The 22,026-nt window shown below is 45.0% G+C and overlaps 1 protein-coding gene across 2 annotated transcripts; it reads right to left on the bottom strand.

Moving 5' to 3' along the window:
* Nucleotides 1-5,071: 5,071 nt before the first annotated feature.
* On the bottom strand, nucleotides 5,072-21,620 carry CD48 (CD48 molecule). 2 transcript variants are annotated; one of them, XM_033197154.1, is made up of 4 exons: nucleotides 21,450-21,617; nucleotides 11,195-11,497; nucleotides 7,564-7,821; nucleotides 5,072-5,462 (listed from the first exon to the last, which is right to left on the bottom strand). In XM_033197154.1, the coding sequence occupies exons 1-4, from the start codon at nucleotides 21,529-21,531 to the stop codon at nucleotides 5,383-5,385; spliced, it is 723 nt and encodes a 240-aa protein (XP_033053045.1). In that variant the 5' UTR covers nucleotides 21,532-21,617; the 3' UTR covers nucleotides 5,072-5,382. The 2 variants fall into 2 exon arrangements, with proteins under 2 accessions (XP_033053045.1, XP_033053044.1); XM_033197153.1 differs by lacking the exon at nucleotides 5,072-5,462 and having other exon boundaries at nucleotides 6,785-7,821; nucleotides 21,450-21,620.
* Between the last annotated feature and the right edge of the window lie 406 nt (nucleotides 21,621-22,026).

Genomic DNA, 22,026 nt, shown 5'->3' with positions numbered 1-22,026 from the left:
CTTGATCCTTTTATTCCTGGACAAGAAGGGACAATGAGAGATGTCCTTTCTCTCTCTTTCTAAGGCTTTCTAAGGCTACTTTGATCATACCAACAGTTGTGTAAAATTATTCTGGCCAAGGAAACCATTTAAAGTCCAAATCCTCAGTGAAGACTTTTGGAGACACTTCCACTCCAAACAACCTGCAGCCCTGTTCCTTAAAGAAAGCCACGGCCGCGCGCGGTGGCTCACACCTGTAATCCCAGCACTTTGTGAGGTGGAGGCCAGCAGATCATAAGGTGGGGAGATCGAGACCATCCTGGCTAACATGGTGAAACTCCGTCTCTACTAAAAAAATACAAAAAAACTTTGCTGGGCATGGTGGCGGGTGCCTGTAGTCCCAGCTACTCAGGAGGCTGAGGCAGGAGAATGGCGTGAACCTGGGAGGCAAAGCTTGCAGTGAGCGGAGATCACACCACTGCACTCCAGGCCTGGGTGACAGAGCGACTCTCTGTCTCAAAAGAAAAGAAAAGAAGAAAAAAGCCATTCAGGTAATGAAAGCTCAGCACAGAGCCTGGAACATACATGGGCTTAGTCAGTGTTCCTTATTAATAAGCAGCTTCCAGCATGGGACCCCTAGCATAGGTAAGCACTTGGTAAATACAGGCCATAAATGAGGGGCCAGGTCTATGTATATGTACCCCTACCTGGTCCCAACACAAGGGCCCAATCCAAGCTGCTTATTTGTGCAAAGCCAGATATGAGGGTTACATTCTCTTAGTCCACAGGAGCTCCTGGCCTTGCCAGCCTTCCATGTGTAACCTCATGCTGGCTGTTGAGACAAGCTGGTTCCCACCCAGACCTACTGATTTAGAGCCTGCATTTTCACAAGCTCTCCCGGTGATTTGCTGACAAGTTAGGGTTTGAGAAGCACTGACCTGGCCGGGCGCGGTGGCTCAAGCCTGTAATCCCAGCACTTTGGGAGGCCGAGACGGGCGGATCACAAGGTCAGGAGATCGAGACCATCCTGGCTAACCTGGTGAAACCCCGTCTCTACTAAAAAATATAAAAAACTAGCCAGGCAAGGTGGCGGGTGCTTGTAGTCCCAGCTACTCGGGAGGCTGAGGCAGGAGAATGACGTGAACCCAGGAGGCGGAGCTTGCAGTGAGCTGAGATCCGGCCACTGCACTCCAGCCTGGGTGACAGAGTGCGACTCCGTCTCAAAAAAAAAAAAAAAAAAAAAAAAAGAAGAAAGAAAAGAGAAGCACTGACCTAATCCAAGGCTTTAAGTTTTACTTAAACTTGCTGCGGTGGAGCCAGCAGAGGGCAGTGCCGGAGCTTGCCTGAGCTGCCTGAAGGACAAGGGGAAGCAACTTATCCTGAGACCTCAGTTCACTAGAGGCTACTCATGACTTGAACTTGAGGCAAATTCTGGAGTACCCACTTTGCACAAAGACAAATGGGCTTGTGTATACTGAGAAGGGAACACACTAACCCTTTTTTTTTTTTTTTTTAAGATACAGAGTCTTGCTTTGTTTCCCAGGCAGGACTGGCAGTGGCTTTTCCCAGGTGCGATCACAGCACACTGAAACCTCCAACTCCTGGTCTCAAGCAATCTTCCTACCTCAGCCCTGGGAGTAGCTGGGACTACAATGTATGCCATTGTGCCTGGTTTCTACTAACTTTTGATGCATAGAAACATATCAGGGACTGGGGAACATAAGAACCAGGCCTTGTGACTTCTAGAGAAGGCTGTTGCCTTGATGTAAGATATTAGTTGTCTCTAAGGTAAATTTGGCTTAATGAGCTTGTGACCTGTGCAGTGACATGGGGCCCCAGGTCAGAAGAGTCCTGTACCTGGGTTAGTGCTCTGCTGTTGCTGTCACTATCTGGAAATTCTTGATAATTTTCTCTTTCAGCTTCTGCTTTTTCACTGAAGTCCTTTGGGACAATGGAGCATGCAGATGAGAAGGGAAGATACGTGGAATCTGCATATCTGCCACCATTCCTTTTTCATGTCCCATGAGCACGGCACTCCAGCGGACCTACCCAAAATGTGTGGGAGTTCAGTGAAACTTAAAGCAAGTGCAAAGTAGTAATGTTATGGGAGCCACTGGCTGTCACAGAGTGTTGGAAGAACATGTATGCAACAAGAAGTAAAATAAAAAAGTTAAGTTGGATTTTTGCAGCGTTTGCACACTTCCAATAAGAGCAAAATATATATGCATGCATGAGCCATGAAATATGAACTGAGTAATTGCAATGATTCCAAATATGAATTAAATATTTTATTTTCATTTAAAACTGATATTTTAAAATATAGAAAGTAAAATTCACGAAAATTTAAATTTTTAATTTGCCTTTACTTAGAACAGCATTAAATAGCAAGCAAATAAAAAAATACCAATTCAAGTAGAGAGACTGTGGAAGAAAGGAAAAAGCTTAATATTTCAGTACTGTTACTGGCACATTTTCCTTGCTTTTTAAACAAGGGGGGCCAACATTTTCATTTTGCACTGAGCCCCACAAATTATGTGTCTGGCACTGCCTTGAGGGATGGGAGGAGCAGGGAACCATTGGTGCCTGTGACCTGAGCCGTCTAAGGTGAGATTTACCTCAGGTTTCCAAGTAACTGGAAATAATACAAATGCAATGTCTGCAGAGGTGCGCTGGTTCCTTAGCAGCTGAGCAATGTGCTTATTTGTGACAGAAAGTGGCATTTGTTTCCTTCTTACTGCTTGTTTATCCCATTCGCGCTCGCGTGTGTGTGTGTGTGTGTGCGCGCGCGCGCGAGCATGACATTCCCGAAAAGAAAACCTCTTCTTTCACTGAGAAAAGTGAGGGGAAGGAGAAGGGTGGATTGGGTCCATGTGCAGGATGCAGAAAGGGAATGGAAATGGTCCATGTGCAGGATGCAGGCTGCTCAGGGGTAAGTTCGAGTGGGACTGCAGACTACTCAACGGTGAGTTCGGATGGGGCTTCAGGCTGCTCAGAGGTGAGTTTGAATGGGAATACAGGCTGCTCAGAGATGAGTTCGGATGGGGATGCAGGCTGCTGAGGGATGAGTTCGGACGGGGATGCAGGCTGCTCAGGGGTGAGTTGGGATGGGGATGCAGACTGCTCAGAGGTGAGTTGGGATGGGGCTTCAGGCTGCTCAGGGGTGAGTTGGGATGGGGCTTCAGGCTGCTCAGGGGTGAGTTCATATGGGATGCAGGTTGCTCAGGGGTGAGTTCGGATGGGATGCAGGCTGCTCAGGGGTGAGCTCGGATGGGATGCAGGCTGCTCAGGGGTGAGCTCGGATGGGATGCAGGCTGCTCAGGGGTGAGCACGGATGGGATGCAGGCTGCTCAGGAGTGAGTTCGGATGGGATGCAGGCTGCTCAGGGGTGAGCTTGGATGGGATGCAGGCTGCTCAGGGGTGAGTTCAGACGGGGATGCAGGCTGCTCAAAGGTGAGAGTTGGGATGGGGCTTCAGGCTGCTCAGGGGTGAGTTGGGATGGGGCTTCAGGCTGCTCAGGGGTGAGTTCATATGGGATGCAGGTTGCTCAGGGGTGAGTTCGGATGGGATGCAGGCTGCTCAGGGGTGAGCTCGGATGGGATGCAGGCTGCTCAGGGGTGAGCTCGGATGGGATGCAGGCTGCTCAGGGGTGAGCACGGATGGGATGCAGGCTGCTCAGGAGTGAGTTCGGATGGGATGCAGGCTGCTCAGGGGTGAGCTTGGATGGGATGCAGGCTGCTCAGGGGTGAGTTCAGACAGGGATGCAGGCTGCTCAAAGGTGAGTTGGGATGGGGCTTCAGGCTGCTCAGGGGTGAGTTAGGATGGGGCTTCAGACTGCTCAGGGGTGAGTTCGGATGGGATGCAGGCTACTCAAGGGTGAGTTCGGATGGGATGCACGCTGTTTGGGGGTGAGTTCGTATGAGGAGGCAGGTTGCTCAGGGCTTAGTTTGGATGGGATGCAGGCTGCTCAGAAGTGAGTTAAGTGAGTTCCGATGGGAATGTAGGCTGCTCAGAAGTGAGTTTGGATGGGGATGCAGGCTGCTCAGAAGTTATTTTGGATGGGACTACAGGCTGGTCTTGGGGTGGTGGGTTTCTTCGGGAGCCCACGTTGACTTGTGGAAAAGAAAAAAGCCTACCTTTCTTATCATGCTTATGCAATGCAGGGCAGGCAGCTGCCTTCCAAACAATGGCTCCGATGCAGTTCCTTGCATCATGTAGCCCCACTTTCTGAAGTCCTTCACTCCTGCCATATCCATTCCACCCACTTTCTTTTGGGCAGATTTCATGACATGGCTCCAGCTAAACACAAAAGTAGCTGGGAAAAGGAGTTTTTTCACTCACCCAGGGGAAAATGAGAAGGTGTGGCAAACACACACAGCACCGTCTCTATCACCAAGGAGATGGGGTGAGGAGGGAAGGGCCACAAGTGAGGTTAGGGAGGCTGGTCTGGTTTTAAAGGCAAGCAGTCTGTGGCGGGCAGTTTTTTCTGAAGGGGAAGTGCATTCTGTAGTGACTCTCTCAGCTCCAGGCACATGAGAGGACTTAGAGGAGGGGACATTAAGCAAAAATCCCAGGTGTTATGTCATTGGTGGGCCTGGGGACTCCTACCTGCATATAGCGGACAACTCTGGTGAGACCACTGTGTCGATCTGATGGTTTTTTGGGATCCCATGAAGCAACTGAGAGTTGAAAAGTTGCCCACACAGCGTCAATGGAAAAGAGGAGAGAGAACTCAGCTCCCTACACAAGGCCTGTGGGGCAGGAAGGCTTCTTATGAGGTAGAGCTGCATCCTTCCTTCTGAGGGAGCAAGCCTGAACCTATGTTTGCAGCAGACTTAAGGAGAGTGGTCCTCAGAGGGGCTAGAGCAAGGCAAGCCATTGGAAAGGAGGCAAAGGCTTGGCAGGGGAGCTGGAACCCCAGGAAGCTTGGCATCGATGTTGGAATAAGGGTCAGAGGTAGCACAAATTGGCTCCTCAGCTGTGTTGACACACAGGAGCCAGTGGCCCCAGACTCTCCCCTCTATGTTTCCAGATTCCAGTTTCTCCCGGCTGATGGAGCAGGCACTGTCTGACAGATTTGGGACAACTTCAGGAATTCAGTTAGTTGACAATTATATCAAATGTTTATTTTTTTAAAAAATAATAAAACATTCACGGTGTTGTCACAATTTTTGGTGGGAAAAACGTGTGTGTATCTCTATGTCTCTATAAGTTTACTAGAAAACCACAAAGAGATATAAAATTAAATAATAGCCAGTTTTTAAATGTTAACTTGAAAATCCTCGTTGATAATTCAGCAGCATGCTTCCACTCATCTTATACAGTTTCTGTCCTGGTGAGGAGCAAAGTTACCAACGGGCAAGATCCTCTGGCCTCGAAGTTTCACTTGAGTTAAAAGAGCTCATCTCAGATAAGTAACAGGCCAAGAATGGTGGGCACTGTGACCACTAACCAACTTGCAATCCATTCTACTCCAAAGGACCGGGCTGAAAGAGCAAGAAAATCCTATACACTTAGGTATCTTGACTAATGTATTGAGAAGGGGCAGGGTTAGTGGACACTGGTGTGGGAGCTCACAGAACAGCCGAATGAATTTCTTCCCTGAATCCCATCCTATTTCCCTGGGACATTCTCTTCCTCAATCTCCCCAAACATAAAGTATAAAAAGTGCAGAAATTCCTTAAATATCACTGGCTTAGCTGGGTCCTGTGCTCAAAGGTTACCTTGACCTATCTGTGGCCTGGGAAAGCATCACTGCCCTACTCTGGACATCAACGAGGTAGGGTAGGTCTTCAGGTACAGACAGATGACCACATAATACAATGCACAACTGACTTTAGAGAGAAAAGGATCACTTCCTTTCCTTGTTTCTCCACCCCACTACGTATCTGCACTAGCTAGAAAGAAGAAGGGAAGGGAAAGGAAGACAGAAAAGGAAAGAAAAAGAAAGAGGATGGAAGGAAAACTTAGATGCTGGGGTGGGGCAGGGCTGAGCTGGAGAAAATCAAAACAAAAAAGGAATGAGTGATACAATAGGGAAGGGAGTTTGAGGGCGCTTTCTAGGATAATTTGGGTGACTAAAAACTGACAGATGGGTTTTACCCTTCCAAAAAGAAAATGGATTTATTATTGCTTTTATCTGCTCTTCGGATGAACAGTCACACCCATTTTATAGAGGACAGGGAATGTGCTTCTGCCTTTTTCTGGATCTCAGGATGTGATATTGATATGAAGGTGGTGTTGGAACCACCAGCTAAATTGTGTTCTCATGGTCAAACACCAAACTGTCACAGTGGCTCTATGGTGGCAGAAGAACAGGGCATATCAGGAGAGGCTGCTCCTAACTCCAGTGAGTTAGGAAGAATAAGGAAGAGCTGGCGGCAGAACCCACATCTCCCAGCTCTCCCAGACACCTTAGGGATGCAGGCTCCGTAGTCCACATGTGAGAGTAGAGATAAAGAAATCAGTGCAGATGAGGAGCATAGAGAGAGCCCAGGAAGACCACGAAACAGCAACTTTCTCAGAGGCCAGAATCCCTGCTGACTGGGCATGACAGGGGTCACAGGTGAAGGTGAGCACCTCAGGTCTGAGTTATTCTAGAAGAATGTGTACGCCAGGGCTCAGGAATCTGACTTCGGGATTGTGGAGGGTAGGGGGCCCAGAGTGCTGGAGATACTGATCCAAGTTTATTAAGGGGTCCCCAAAACTCTAAGAGACTGCATCTCATTTAGTTCCTGCTTATTAAGGACTTGTCAAGCACTGTGATAGGCAGGTTCCATGTCTTGTCTCATTGAATCCTTAGCACGAGATAAGAACTGTTATTTTGTCCTTTATTTAGGAAGAACATGACTTGGGGAAGCTAAGAAACTTGTTTAGCTAGTAAGTGACAGTCCTAGAAGTGATCTCAGCTGTGACTGACTCTAAAACCCACAGCCTTAGCTGTCCCATGCTAGCACCAGTGTAGGCCTGATCTGGAGCAGGTGTGACACTCCAATGAGTGGATCTTCCCAGGAGACAGGGGAATTTGGCTTCCTAACTTCACCTAGGAACATCAGCCTGAGGAGGAGAAGCTTCGCCTGAAGCCAGGCTGTCACGCCTCCTCTATGGCCTCTCTCAGGCCCATTTCCTCAGTCCCTCTTTCCTTAGCTGACTTTGGCTGTCTAATGACCTCGGTCCCTCTTTCCTTGGCTGACTTTGGCTGTCGAATGAAGCTCCTCTAGACAGCTGCTTGCCCACTTGCCCTTCTTTCTCCTTGCTCACCCTGATGTTTCAGACTGCTCTACGATGACCCTGGCCTCAGGTGTCAGGACTATGCTTTGTTATACCGGGAGAGGAAAGAGGAGCATCAGAGATCTCTGTCAAACGTCCTTTGCAGGTGAGAACACTGAGTCCCATGAAGGTGAGGTGAGCTGGCTGGGAGTTGGTGGTAGAGCTGGCGGCAGAACCCACATCTCCCAGCTCTCCCAGACACCTTAGGGATTGACCACAACACCGTGCAAGGAGGCTGCATAGAACCCCCAGCCTTTCTTCGTTCAACAGAACTCCAATTACCCTGTGCCTCCCTCAGCTCCCAGGGATCCTTCTTACCCACGGTACAGGGTGGACTGAAGCAGACCGTGCCATTCTCGCTGCTCACGGAATTGCTGACTTGGCAAGTATAACACTTGGAGTGTTTGTGTGGCTTAAGGGTGGTTTCAAGCACACTGTTCTGGATCTCCTTCGGGAGTTCCCCATACCAGGTGTAGTTTACAGACTCGCCAGGTGTCACACATGACAGTTTCAGATAACAGTTGTCATCCACATCTTCTCTCTTCTCAATTTTGATGACAGGCTTGGGTACAGGGTCTGAAAGTGAGGAGGATGTTATGAGACAGTGAGGCATTCATGCTGTGAAGGTTTAGCTAACAAAGAACGAAGGGACCCAGGGAAGGGGCCTGAGTGCCCCAGGAGGCAGAGTCATGAAGAAGAAGTTCTACAGAGGGAGCCAGTGAGCAGCCTTGACCTCCTGAGGCCTCACAGACTGCAAGCGCTGCTCCTAGGCAGTGAAGCTAAGCTGGGTCCTGGAGGGGGCGCCAGAGTCCATTATATGCTCTGGGAACTAATGGGGTTATGATCATGTGTGAGCCTGAACGAATAGCCCAGAGAATTGCTGGGATCAAACTTAGTATACCAACTGTCTGTGATGCTCAGGGACACTTCTCTAGCAATGGTTCATGGCAGGCACCTTGACTGGTCTGTCTCTCAAGAATTATCGGGTTCAGATTCGGCAAGAGCCCTAAGGTAAGAGGTACCTGCCTGTGCGTGGCAAAGTCCTTTACACAACCATCCAGTGCAGGTGCCAACCTTCTAGACTCTGGCAGAGCTACAGAGAAGAACTTCATGTAACTTCCAGCCATGTCAATTGTGACAAACAGATTGGTCTGCTAGCTTTGATATCTCCATGTCTGGCACAATCCCTGCCACACGGCAGGGATTCTATAAGTATCTCGTGAAAGAATGAATGAAGTGGTTATGAGATAGAAAGGATAAAACACAGCCAGGTGCAGTGGCTGACACCTGTAATCCCAGCACTTTGGGAGGCTGAGGCAGGAGGATTGCTTGCAGCCAGGAGTTAGAGACCAGCCTGGGCAACATAGAGAGACTCAGTTTTCACAAAAAAAAATAGAAAATAAAAGTAGCCAGGTGTGGTGGTGTGCACTTGTAGTCCCTGATACTCAGGAGGCTGAGGTAGGAGGATTGCTGTAGCCCAGGAGTTCGAGGCTGCAATAAACTATGATTGTACCCCTGCATTCCAGCAGACCTTCAAAAAGGTGAAGAAGAAGACCTTCAAAAAAAAAAAAATAGAAGAAAGAAAGGAAGAAAGAGAAAGAGAAAAAGGAAAGAAGGGAAGGGAAGGGAAAGGAAGGGAGGCAAGCAGGCACAGAAACACTAGTTTTGGAGTGAGACCAGTCTGGGTCCTGGACTTGACTCTAGTGGAGTGACATTAGGCAAGGTAGTTAACCCCCTTGCTGTCATCTGTAAACTGACTCTACCTCATCACACAATGCTAGTACAGATAAAATGGCACCTGTCATGGATAATTGCTTTTTGCAGAATGTAAGTATTACATACATTCTAGAGGTCATTTTACCATTTATTATTGTTGTACTGCTGCCAGAGAGAATGAGAGATAGTCCCTGCATCTGGTCTTTCCTTGGCTAAAGCTGGTTTGCCTGCAGTCCTCTGAGATCTTTTCATTCTGGTCAAGGGCAAAACATCTGCAGAATCAATGCAGCTCAAACCCCATAAGATTAAAATATTGACCAGATCAGAGCTTGTCTCTTGTTTGTATGTGTGGAGAGGCTCTAGAAGCTCTACCAATCTGGTCTCTAGAACTCTGGTTTTGTCTCCTCTGTGAAGCTGATCTCAGATTGCTAAGAGATTGCTCAGACTACAGAGGAGATAAAAGTTGACTGGACTTCCCCTACATGCTTTAATTGAGCAATTTTTATCCTGGTTTTCATCATTTCCTGTGTTCTGGCCTCATATCTTACACTACTTCTGCATTTCCCATGGTGATCAGCATACCACTGGACACTTTGCTGATAGAATTAATTGAGCCAGCTTGGGTTGTCCAGCTCCAAGATGCTCGCTACGAGCTGTCAGAAATGCTTGGTCTGGACCAGAGGACCATTTTTTTTCTGCTAACCACATCCTGGAAATCTCACCCTCAGGCAGGGTGTGCTGAAGCCCAAGACAGTTTGTGGATTTTTAAGTACTCAGAAATGTTGCAAGCTTTTTGTGAAACCATTAGTTTATTGAAATCAACTGTGATAGTGGTATTTAAACCACAGAAATTACAAAGTTGGTAAATGATACACATTAGGGCTTTAAAAAAAAAAATCTTGTAGAGCATGTTAACCAGAAAACCACTGTAAGAGACCTTGAATATTTTTGTTCCCAGGACTTTCTGAATTTTCAGCCCATATGACATGGAAGAAGAGTGAAAAGGGAATCTGACTGCTTGGATCAGGGACTGTCTGGCTGGTGGAACTTGAATGTATACAACACTCTTCATTTGCACGTTTTGACATTTTAAAACACGTTTTCACTTTCCTTATCTACTTTGATACTAATAACATCCTAAAAGGTAAGTAGAATTATTCTCATAATATGATGAAGAACCCAAGGCTCTCAAGGGAGCACCACTCTTGGACACTTAGCCCCACTCTTCTACAAGAATTGCATACCCGAACCGCTGGAACTCTCCCCATATCCATGTTTCTGCCTTATAATCTGACCCTTTCACCATAATTGTTTAGATCAGGTACACATACTTGAACTAAATTGGGACTATCAGTTTCTCTGTCTTTAAATTGCCCTGAGAATTGAAACTCAGAGGAGCAAAAGTCTAAGCTTTGAGAGATAACATGTGTAAAATGGCAGGAATCCAAATCCATAGGCACAGTCCACAGATTCCTGAAGCTAGGGGTTCTAGCTTGACCCTGGTTTTCAATCTTCTCCCCTTCAGCCCTTCCTAGCTCTTTTAATTGCTTTGAATAGCCCCAGTTTCTTAAACTAAATTCTTCTTTTTTGGTAAAGGTACATTGGATTAGTTTCTGTTACTTGCTATCAAAAGAGTCTTACCTAATATGGGCACAGAGATGTGAAGATCTTTTTTCAAGGTTGCACAGCTAGTCAGCAACTGACCAGAGTTTTGAACCCAAGTCTGTCTGGCTCCAAGTATAATGTCCTAGTCCCTATTCAATATAAACTGGTTAGACTGGAGCTATGAGTGGAAGTTTTTTTGTCCCACCCATTATGAAAGTTGAAAAATTCTCCTAATAACTCCTGCCCCATTCTTTATATTAATACATTCTCTTTTATCTTAAGTCCAGTGAAGCCTAATTTCAGAGATATAATTAAGATGAGCTGAGCTGATTTAGGATGACCACAGGACAAAATGAAGGAAATAGGAAACATCTCTAGTTTTCCTTCTCTTCAAAGCTTAGACTCACTAATTTCAGAAGAGATGTTAAATGTCCTAAGATTGTTAATTTGGGGGTCTGTTGACCTAGGCTCACTCCCAAACAGAATTGGATCAAGGAAAAACGAATCAAACCTGTCCTGAGGTTTTCCTCTCCTCCTCCCCGAGAGTGCCCCATGCCTGCCAGGAAGCCACAGTGGTCCATCCAGGGCCACTGGAGTGGGGATTTGCCCTTTGGCTCCCCTGACTCACCAAGCACCTGCAGCTTGATCTTCCATTCTTGCTCATTCCCATTCTTTTTCAACACCCTCATGATGTAGGTGCTGTTGTCCTCTTTCTGGATCTTAGAGATGTACAGTGCACCACTTTGAGGATCAAGTCTGACCCTGCCTATAAATTTGGATTCAAAGTACTTAGATTTTCCGGAATCCCATTCTACAATCTTCTGGTTGAAAGTATAAAACCAGGTTAGTTGTTTGTAGTTCTCAGGCAGGCTCTCAGAGATGTTCAGAGTAACATTGCTGCTGGAGACCACGGTCATATGTACCAAGTAACCTGCCAATGAGAGTCACAGTGAGACCTGACACAGAGAAGGCAGTGTTGCTGAGAGGCCTAGGGTATAGCCTGGGCTGGTGGAACAGGCGAGAAGGAAGGGATTTCTGCTTAGAAGAAGCGAGTATGGTTTTCACTGGAAGTCCAGGTCTCCTGCTCAGGAACTCAAGAAAAGTTGGAGCTTGAAAAGTGGGCATGGGGGAAGGGGGTGTTGCTTATAATTCATCTAGTACTGTCCCCAGAAATAAAAGAATTGAGTAAGGCCAACTGAGGTTGGGCCTGGCTCTCTCCCTTACTCTCATACCAGTAGGATTTCAAGTAAACTGATGACAAGTCATATCTCCTCTCTGGTCTTGTGTTTCCTGTCTATTCCTAGCTCAGTAAGCATTTTGTTAGTCCCTAGAGGCATAGACATAAAAAGTACATTATTCTATTTAAAAATATTTAGTACACCAATGTGGGAGGACAGACACACAAACCAATAATCCTAATATATTATCTTGATGACTACAATAAAGGTAATGTGGGGACCAAGGGAAAGCTTCCCCTCCCCCTTCTGAAAGTTTGCCAAAAATCACTGACAAGAGGCAGATTAAGGAGGAAAGGCATACAGATTAACGTGTAAGCAGAGCCTGTGGAATGAATGGACTTCCAATGAAAACTAAGCAGTCTAGGGCAAATTGTTCATTTTTATGCTTAGGTTCAACAAAGAATGGACAGTCATGGAGAAATATGATTGGACAAAAAGGGTATGATCGAATGCCAATAGACTGTTTGGGGGAAACCCAGCAAGGCCTGTCTGTCTAGATTCTGCTTGGCCTCTGTGTGCCAGATTCCTTCCTTCCTTCCTCCTGCATGTGGGGCAGGCCTCTCTAGAATGGGGGTCTTATGATTCACAATTAAACAAGATAGGTCAGATAATTTTTTTTTTTTTTTTTACATAGAAAGGCTCAAGGAAAGTTAGGGTGGTATATTTAAGTTTTATAGCTGGCTTGGGGGAAAAGGGGTTTTGGCTTCTATGGCCCGCCTTGGGAAAGAGGGATTCCAGTGTCTATGGCTAGCCTAGGGGAGAATGGGACTGATAGACAGGAGGGCAGGAGAAGGTCAGGGAAAAACTTTCACTTCTGAGGCTGCTTCTGAGGCCATGATTTTGGGGCACTGTTTTCTGAGTCCTGACAATAAACACAGTGGGCTATGGGAATGTATTCCTATCCGGAGGGTAGGGATAGAAAATTGAGAAAATAGGCCGGGCGCGGTGGCTCAAGCCTGTAATCCCAGCACTTTGGGAGGCCGAGACGGGCGGATCACGAGGTCAGGAGATCGAGACCATCCTGGCTAACATGGTGAAACCCCGTCTCTACTAAAAAATACAAAAAACTAGCCGGGCGACATGGCGGGCGCCTGTAGTCCCAGCTGCTTGGGAGGCTGAGGCAGGAGAATGGCGTAAACCCAGGAGGCGGAGCTTGCAGTGAGCTGAGACCCGGCCACTGCACTCCAGCCTGGGCGGCAGAGCGAGACTCCGTCTCAAAAAAAAAAAAAAAAAAAAAAAAAAAAAAAAAAAAAAAAAAGAAAATTGAGAAAATACTAAGAAAAATCTCTTCGGGGCAGATGACCACTAAGGTAAGCCAAAGGATGATTAAAAGCTAATATTTGTTGAGAACTATCTGTCAGGCACGATTTGAGACACTTGGGATACATCAGTGAACTAAGCAGCAAAGATCCCTACCTTAACAGAGCTTGCGTTAGAGTGGGGTGAAAAGACGTAAGCAATGAACACACTAACCGAACACACTATATAGTATGTAAGGAGGTGATAATTGCCATGACAGAAGAGAAAACCTAGAATAGGGTAAGGGGAGTCACAAGTACTGGTAGGGGTAAAAGGGTGAACTTCATTTATAAGATGATAAGTAGGTCACATCTGAGCAAAGACTTGGAGGAGAGAGGTGGCCAAGAGGATATATGGGGTAAGAGGGACCCAGATAGAGGAAAGAGCCAGAGCAAAGGCCCTGGGGCAGGGATTTGCCTGCCATACGTAAACAACAGCAAGGAGGCAGTGAGTGGGTAGTGTGGAGTGAGCAAGGGGATTGGATGTTGAGAGACACAGTCAGAGAGGGAGTGGGATTGGGGAGAGTAGATGGTGACATTTTAGCTTTAACAATGTTTTGTCCTGTTAAAAAAAAAAAGTGTTCCTGTAAAAACGGCTCATGTCTTGTGTGTGCATTTACAATATATTTAGAAGCAAGTTATTGGAAGGTAAGAAAGTGGAGACTGTTTAAACTATCATTTCACAAAGTGTGGATCAGAGGCAGATTTCCTGTGAAAGTGATGAAGCTGAAGCTTCGGGGCTTCTTGGACGGCCCTGGAGGAGCCCTAGCAGTGTATTCATGGAATCCATTTTACAAAACATATCTTAAACACAAATAATTAGACCACAGCCTCTGTCTACTACAATATCCCCTTCATCACATTTCTGCTTTTGTTGGTTGGCATCTCAGTTATGGGCATTTTGAGATCTGGCTAAGGGGAAGTAGAAATGGGAATTACTTAGTTGGGATTAGTGGGATACATGTATGAGGGTTGCAAACTCTTGGAAGTTCCTGCTAGCCACTTCAGTGAAGTAATTACATCCAGGAATATTCCTGCTGCCCTCTGCACTGACTCACCGGCAATGGCCGTGGACACGTTGCAATTGGGCTGCAGGTGGGATGCAGAGGAGAAAGCAGGTTGGAAGTGAACAGCAGCCAGAGCTATTCAGTAGCAAAGTATTATGGAAGCATGAAGGCATTTCATTAACTAAAAATATGGTGCTATATTTTCTGCTGTCATGATCTGAGTAGAATTTGTATTTTTTAAACTTGTACTAATTCCCTGGGATTTCTTTTTTTGTTGTTCTAATTGAATTTATTTTTGTTCCTATTTGTATTTAGTTTTGTTCTTTTCTTTTTCTTTTTCTTGAGAATACTCCAAATTGTATAAGCCTTGGGGTATTTTTTAAAACCTGGTTTGGTTAAGGTAAGGAGAAAAAAAAGATGATAAGGACAAGGTACAAGATGAAGTGAGGTCTATTGGCTTTTTTTGTGGAGAGAGAACTTAGAAAATGTATACAAAGCCTAAAAAAGAGCAGTATAAAAAAAACTAAAGGTAGGAGAAGAGGAAATATGTCCTATATCACTCTGGTGTCTATGCTGCCACACAAAAACTCAATTGTACTCTTCAACATAATGTATACTAGCTGTTCACTTTCCACATATCCACCATTTCCAAAACATTCTCAACCACTAAAAGATTTTTATCTGTGTCCCCAGGACTTTCAAGTTCCTGTTCATTCAGCTTTCCAACCATTCACCTATCTATTCAACAAATGTTTATTGAGTGCTTACCCTGTCCTTGTTTGTACTCAGAAATACCTAGGCATTCATTTCTACAGTGCTTCTGATTGGTCCAGCCCATGTCCTATAATCCCTCTGACAAAATCAGTTCAAGCCAGCAACAGTCATCGCACAACCACAATATGCTTGGCACTGTGCTAGACTCTGCTGTCAGCAAGGTGGATAGAGTATCTGGCTTCTTGGAGCATACAGCCTAGGAGGACATTCTTTCCAGGATTTTAAAATCACTAGACATATTCCTGACTTATTCTCCTTCTGTTACTTGTTTCCACATGAATTAACAGAAGTGGTCATAATAGGCAGTCTAGATCAATGTTTTTCAGTCTTGACATTATTGACATTTTGGGCCATATAATTCGCTTTTGTAGGGAGCTGTTCTGTGCATTGTAAGATGTTTGCCAGCATCCCTGGTATCTGCCCACTAGGTGCCAGTAACACTTGTCCAGTTGTGACAGCCAAAAATGTATCTATATATTGCCAAATGTCCCTTGAGGGACAAAATTCTTCCATGTTCACCCTGGTTGAGAAGTACTGAGCTAGGTCATCCTTGGCAGACTCCCCAGCACGTCTCATACACTCAGGAAGATAACACAATCCGGCCGGGCGCGGTGGCTCAAGCCTGTAATCCCAGCACTTTGGGAGGCCGAGACGGGCGGATCACAAGGTCAGGAGATCGAGACCATCCTGGCTAACACGGTGAAACCCCGTCTCTACTAAAAAAAAAAAAAAAAAAAACTAGCTGGGCGAGGTGGCGGGCGCCTGTAGTCCCAGCTACTCGGGAGGCTGAGGCAGGAGAATGGCGTAAACCCGGGAGGCGGAGCTTGCAGTGAGCTGAGATCTGGCCACTGCACTCCAGCCTGGGCGACAGAGTGAGACCCCGTCTCAACAAAAAAAAAAAAAAAAAAAAAATCCACTGTCTGATGACAGAGGCAGGTAGTAACACCAGACAGATCATTTATATATATAATTTTTTGATGGAGTTTCACTCTTGTCACCCATGCTGGAGTGCAGTGGTGCAATCTTGGCTCACTGCAACCTCTGTCCCCCAGGTTCAAGCAATTCTCCTGCCTCAGCCTCCCAAGTAGCTAGGATTACAGGCATACACCACCACCACGCCTGGCTAATTATTTGTATTTAGTAGATACGGGGTTTCATCATGTTGGTCAGGCTAGTCTCAAACTCCTGACCTCAGCCTCAGCCTCTCAAAGTGCTGGGATTACAGGCGTGAGCCATCATGCCCAACCCATTTCAGTATATTATGAGTGCTGATGACAGGTACGCATACAATATTGTATCTTTCCTCCCTCCCTCCTTAACCACCCATGTGTAACAATTCCAAAAAGGCTGTCCTGATGGTTGGCTGTAACTTCTTATTAAGAAATAAAGAAGTGATTAACTGCTGATAAAATCTGGATTTGCCTTCTTAACAATTCCATCTTTTAGGAAGTAGGTGAAGCAACCTTTTAAAAAACCACTATTTTGATTTAATTCTAACAGGAAGTATTTGGTGATATGTCTGGATGGTTGGGATAAAGTAACAAAGTTGGATCTTATTCCTTTACTTTCTTAATAGACTCACTTTCGCTTTTAAAAAAAAGAACAAATAGAACCAGATCCTGCCTGTGCCCACCCATGTTTCTTGTCTGTAGAAAAACAGAATTGTAAAGGGAAAAAATTCAGATCAAAGGAAGTCATAATCCCATATCAAAGAGTCTCCCCAGGAAAGAGAAAGGTTTTAAAGAGTAAGTTCTGGTTACTCCAAAAAAAAAAAAACAAGACACATGGTTGACTTCTTTGGTTTTCTTGTATATTGAGAAAAATAAAAATAATAAAAACAAACACACGGCTTCCAGTAAAATTCTTAAGGAAGAAAAGAAGATGGGTGTTAAAGATGTGGAGACAGAGTTACCTGGTGCTCTCTCATAAGATTAAATATTTAACAAGCCTGTACAAACCTTTTTAGGAAGTAATTTTGCAATAGCTACTAAGACCCTAGGTTTGTGTCTTGGTGAGAAGCTAAGTAGGCTACTATGTTTTGAGATGGGAACTATAATGAGTTCAGTGGGCAACACTGCAATGCAATTTGAAGGTGAGGAAGGAGAAACAATAAAAATAGACTCTTCTCTTCAGACATTGCAATTTGAATGGGAAAAAGAATGGTAGGGCATTATGTAAAAGGTCATGAAAAAGTAGAGAGTATTTTGTTTTTGTTCTTAGTGTTATTCAAAGATGGAAAGACTTAAGCTAAGGTAAGCCAAGGAAAGGATTCAGTGGAGGAAAGACATGAAGAGAAGGGAGGTGTTTGATGAGCCTGGGCTAGGGGGGCTCAGAGCAGAGTTGATGGCACAGGTCTTGGCTGGGACGAGGGATACTTCATCCTGTGAAGGAAAAGAGGAGGAGGAAAGACAGCTGGTGGTGGAGAAAAGTTTCTAGTTTGAAGATAGTGGGCAGGAAGTTGAAGGGCCTCCTGCCTAATGGTCTCTAGTTTCCATTTCTTCTGCAAAGAAGGAGGCACATACCTTGCTGAGAGGTCAGAGGACTGAGGTAAGGGGCCTTGAGGATAGGGTGAAAGTTTGAAATAGCCACTGGGAAATGTGAGAAAGAATTTATCAGGGCCAGTAAGAGCTACTCTGAGATCCCAGCTTGACTGAAACAATGACAACATTTATTCCTTCCCTCTTTCCTTTGCTTCTTTCCTCCCTCCATCCACCCATCCCTCCATGCATACATGCATACATGAACTTCCTCATGTATTCACTCATCTAATTACTACGCAGTAAGCAGGTACTATGTGCTTGACTCTGTATGCATACAATAGACAGATGCAGCTCCTTCCCTGAGCTTCATTCCAGTGAATCCACACAATTAATCAGATGCTTCACTACTGATGATAAGTGTGAGGAAAAGGAAAATATGGAATGCTTAGAAAGCATATAAAAGGGAGCACATCACTTGAATTTGGGGGTTGAGAATGGCTTCTGCAAAAGGAATTAGTCTAAGTGGGATGAAACCAGGGAAAGATGAGGACTGGTGGTAGTGAATAGTCCAACAAAACGGGAAAAGAATCAAAAGCTCAGAAACACCAAAATGAGATTCATTGATGGAACAGGAAGTAGCTCACTGGCAAAACATAGACTAAGGAGGGCAGGAAGTGAGCTTATTATGAAATGTGAACTTTACGCTCACAGCTTCTGCTTTCTCATTTCCCACAGTGGCTACTGAAGATTTTAAGCAGAAGAGTGAAGTAAACAGAGAACCATTTTAGAAAATGTATACCAACAGCAGGGTGGAGAATAGGTTATCTAGAGAGAGTGCAGTAAATAGAGAAGTTAGGATAGTGCATCATTGTGGAAATTGGTGATAAGAGAAAATGGTGGCTCGATCTAAGATAGATAGCATGGGGGTGGATGGAATTGTACATATTTGAGAGGTATTTTTGAAAGTAGAATTAACAGGACTTACTCATTGGGCATGAGAAGCAAGGGAAATAAAAGAATCAAGGGTGATTTCTGGAATTCTGGCCTGAGCAACCGGACAAGTGGAGATGTCATTTATAGAGGTGGGGAACAGTGGAGGAGCAGTATGTTTTGGGGGAAGAAGGATTGTAGTAGGTTTTTTTTTTTTTAAAGTCTGTAAATTTTTTGACAGTCCTTTCATCAAGTGATGGACTTTGTGCCCCTTCCCCTTGAACTTGAGTAGGCTTGGTGATGGCTTCAATGAATGGAATACACCGGAAGTGTGAACTGCAAAGCTAGCTTAGAAAAGACTATGCAGCATTTGCCTGTTTCTCTTGGGACACCAACTCTGGGAGGCTTCCACTGGGTGGTACCAGCCACCCAGCTCTTTGAGCCTCCCTCAGTTCAGGCAGTAGCCCTGTGAGTGAAGAGCCTTGCATGACTCTAGGCCACACCATAATGTGATTGCAAGCACATGAAAAGCACCAAATGAGACAGGATGAACAGTCTTCCCCCAGATCTGTGGGCAAAGTAAATCATTGTTATTATTTTAAGCCACAGTATTGTGGCAGCTTGTTAAATAGCAATACATAGCAGGAATAGAGATGATGAGTTAAGTTTTAGACATGTGTCTGGAAAGTCTAGAGAAGATGTTTAAGAGATAGAAGTTCTGGTCTTGGGCTCAGGTGAGTATTTGGGGCGTAGGAATTTACTGATGCTCTTTCCAGGCTTTCATCTGTATCAGATCGTGTGTGTGTCACAAATGCAAAGCAATTGCACATTTTTTATTTGATTTGATCTTAATAGCAACCCCTTGAAGAAAAGAGGAACAGATTATTATACCCATTATAGAGCTGAGGAAGCTGAGCCTCAGGAAGCTTTAATGATTTGTTGAAAATCTCGCAGCATGGAACCAGATAGAACACAGGTCATCTCATTTCTAGTACAATACTCCTTCTACTTCACCCTGCTAGGTGTTGTGGACAGATGGGGAGTTGGCTAGTTGTGGAGCATGCCCTGAATCATTGCCTTGAAACCGAAGAGCTGAGAAACCCAAATCTGAGGAGAGAAGGAAGAAGAGAGCTAAAAGTGCTTCTCAAACTTTTCCACAGAAGCATCCCTTACTGCAGAGGAGAAAACTACTTGCACTTTCAGGAAGATATGGATGTGTCATCCAAAAGGAAGCTTTTTGAAGTTGTTCATGCATTTGTGTAACAATTATTTATCAAGCACATGCCACACTCCAGGCCTGTGCTAAGTGCAGCAGCACAACACTGCACGTGGTTTCTGTCTTCATAAAGTTCAAGGAAACAGATGATCAATCAAGCAATTCACAAACCATAATCTGGAGCCTCAGGTTCCAATCTGACCATGCCTTCAGAACACAGTCACAAGCAGACAGGCCAGGAAGAAGTCACATGAAAACAGATGCCTAAAAGAGAGGCAGGGAGAGGGGAGGAGGGAGGGAAATCGAGGTGGAAAGAAGGCATGTACATAAACCAGAGGTAAGAGAAAACACCTCTTTTAAGGCAAACAGTAAAATTAAGAGATTTAGGCACATTGACCTTCATCAAGATTCTCTGGCCTTAGTCTAGGAAAGGCATAATCGTAATAAAATGGTTTGGAAGTTAGACCTGTGTGCCCTTAGGAGGATTTCTCAATCTCTCTGAAAGACAGTATTCTCATCTGAAAAATGTAGATAATAATAGCCACCTCGCTATTTTCTAATGAAAGTTAAATGAAAAAGTATACAAAATGCCTAGCACAATGTCTGACACCCAGTAAGTGCTTAATTTGTATTTTACTAACCTAGGTTATAGAAATAGATAACCTAACCTCATCAAAACCAATATTATCCATTCAAAGGATAACATAATCAGGTGTGGTCTGCGTGTTTCAAAGAAGAATACATGACCAAGATGAAGCCTAGAAAAGAAGTCAGAGAACCACCAACAGTCAGGATGTTTTCAGTATGCCAAGAGAAAGTCCTGAAATATTCCAGTTCTCATTGGCAACCCTGTTTTTCCCAATAGTTAGATGAATACTTCACATCCGTCCCCACTCCCAAGGCCATACCAATGTCCTATGCATTGAGTTAGGTCAACAGAACCCATACAGCTCACATAGTAGAACCCATAGTAGACTCACACAGTCATGAACCAAAGGATTCTACCTGAGAGGCAGAGCATGTGAGACACCTATCCTCCACACATTCTGCCTCACGTCCCTAAAAGTTACAAACTATCATCATTTTATGCCACGGTGTAACTACCGCATGCTTGTTCCTTTTTTACTGTTTTACTCGGAGTGGTGAGCATTAAAGCCCTTTAAATTAAAAAGACTTGAGTATTTACTTGGGGGAATAACAAGAAAGTCAAAGGCTTCACTACTGTTTCTCAGCTGGCATAAGAAGACAGGTACTGGATGAAGAAAGAAGGTGAGGTAGCTCTAACAGGAGAAGGAAAGTTAGCTCAGCCCTTGGGCACATGACGGGGACTGAACAGGCTGTGGCAGAGGAATGGACTTTAACTCTTAGTAATCAGATGTGTTAAGGATCCCTTGTTGCTGACGCACTTCCAGCCTCTTCTCAGACCCTCATTCAGAGACCCCAGACAGCAATCCTTTCCAAGCTTTTCTTCCTACAATTCTGATCTATCTTTTCTTTGGGTCAATGACAATATCATTTACCTTGGCTCAGGACACAACACCTCACATATACAGAGGTCTCAAAGAATGCCTAATGAAGTACAATGTATCGGAGCATAAAATGCAGCAGCTGTCAGTGTAGAGCTTCTTCTTATTCAAAATGAAAACACACTTTTCCACAACTTCATGGACCACCAACCAAGAGACAAAATATGAGGAGCCTACTTCTCCTTCTCCCCAGGGTCCTGTTTTGGTCACATCCTCTTGGGAAAGGAGATTAAGCTCAATCCTTCAGTGCTAAGAAAGGTTCCTCAACCATGCCATGGCCATGGTATTGGAATGGAAATACCTGCTTTCCAGATACCAGATCCGGCTTCTAGGGTTGAACTACATCCCATCTCCCCTTCCCAACTGATCATGCCTTCAGTGTACAATCACAGGCAGACAGATGGTAGAAAGTACCTTGAATGCTGATCGCCAGGAGTGACAGAGGCAGCAGTAGCAATTCCAGAGCCAGACACCAATTCCAACCTCTGGAGCCCATGCTTCCTTCCAGAACTTCCCAGCAATGCAGGAGACAGTTGAGAGCCTGGCTAGAAAGAGGCCAGGGCTAAAAGGGGAACTTACCAAACAGGGTTAGAGAAAAAAAAACCACTGAGCTTTTCTCTCCACCCAGCACACTTGTGTGGGGCCCCGGAAACCAGAAACAGGAGGCCTTGTAAATTTTTTAATCTAAGAGCATCATGGAAACTGAGAACAATTTTGTTTGAACGTACATGAGTGCTTTTTTGTAGGGAGAAGATTCATAGTTTCTACTGGACTCTCAGTGGGGGCAGTACTCAGAAAAGATTAAGAGACCCTGATAGAGAATATCTGCTTTTTGTTCCCAGGAGGGAATCACTCTGATTAATTCAGGGGCTAAGACATAGGAGGTGCCCAGTCAAGCCTGGGTAAGTGTCACTCAGAGCAGGTAGTCTGGGAAATCAGACCCACATAGCCTTAGTGCTGCACCTCTTACCCCCAGCACCACCCTCCACTC

Source organism: Trachypithecus francoisi, unplaced genomic scaffold, assembly GCF_009764315.1.
Source record: "Trachypithecus francoisi isolate TF-2019V2 unplaced genomic scaffold, Tfra_2.0 Lachesis_group5, whole genome shotgun sequence".
NCBI classification, from domain to species: domain Eukaryota; kingdom Metazoa; phylum Chordata; class Mammalia; order Primates; family Cercopithecidae; genus Trachypithecus; species Trachypithecus francoisi.
Note: the sequence above shows the minus strand (reverse complement) of the source record. Positions and strands in the feature narration are given on the sequence as shown.

What these genes read in the sequence shown, in the direction of transcription:
- CD48 (XM_033197153.1), bottom strand. Translation starts at nt 21,531, where the DNA reads ATGGGCTCCAGAGGTTGGAATTGGTGTCTGGCTCTGGAATTGCTACTG. An exon ending in CCTGGCGATCAGCATTCAAG is followed by an intron (nt 11,498 to 21,449) that starts GTACTTTCTACC and finishes TCTCATTGGCAG; the next exon opens with GTTACTTGGTACATATGACC. An exon ending in GATCAAGCTGCAGGTGCTTG is followed by an intron (nt 7,822 to 11,194) that starts GTGAGTCAGGGG and finishes CCTCACTTTCAG; the next exon opens with ACCCTGTACCCAAGCCTGTC.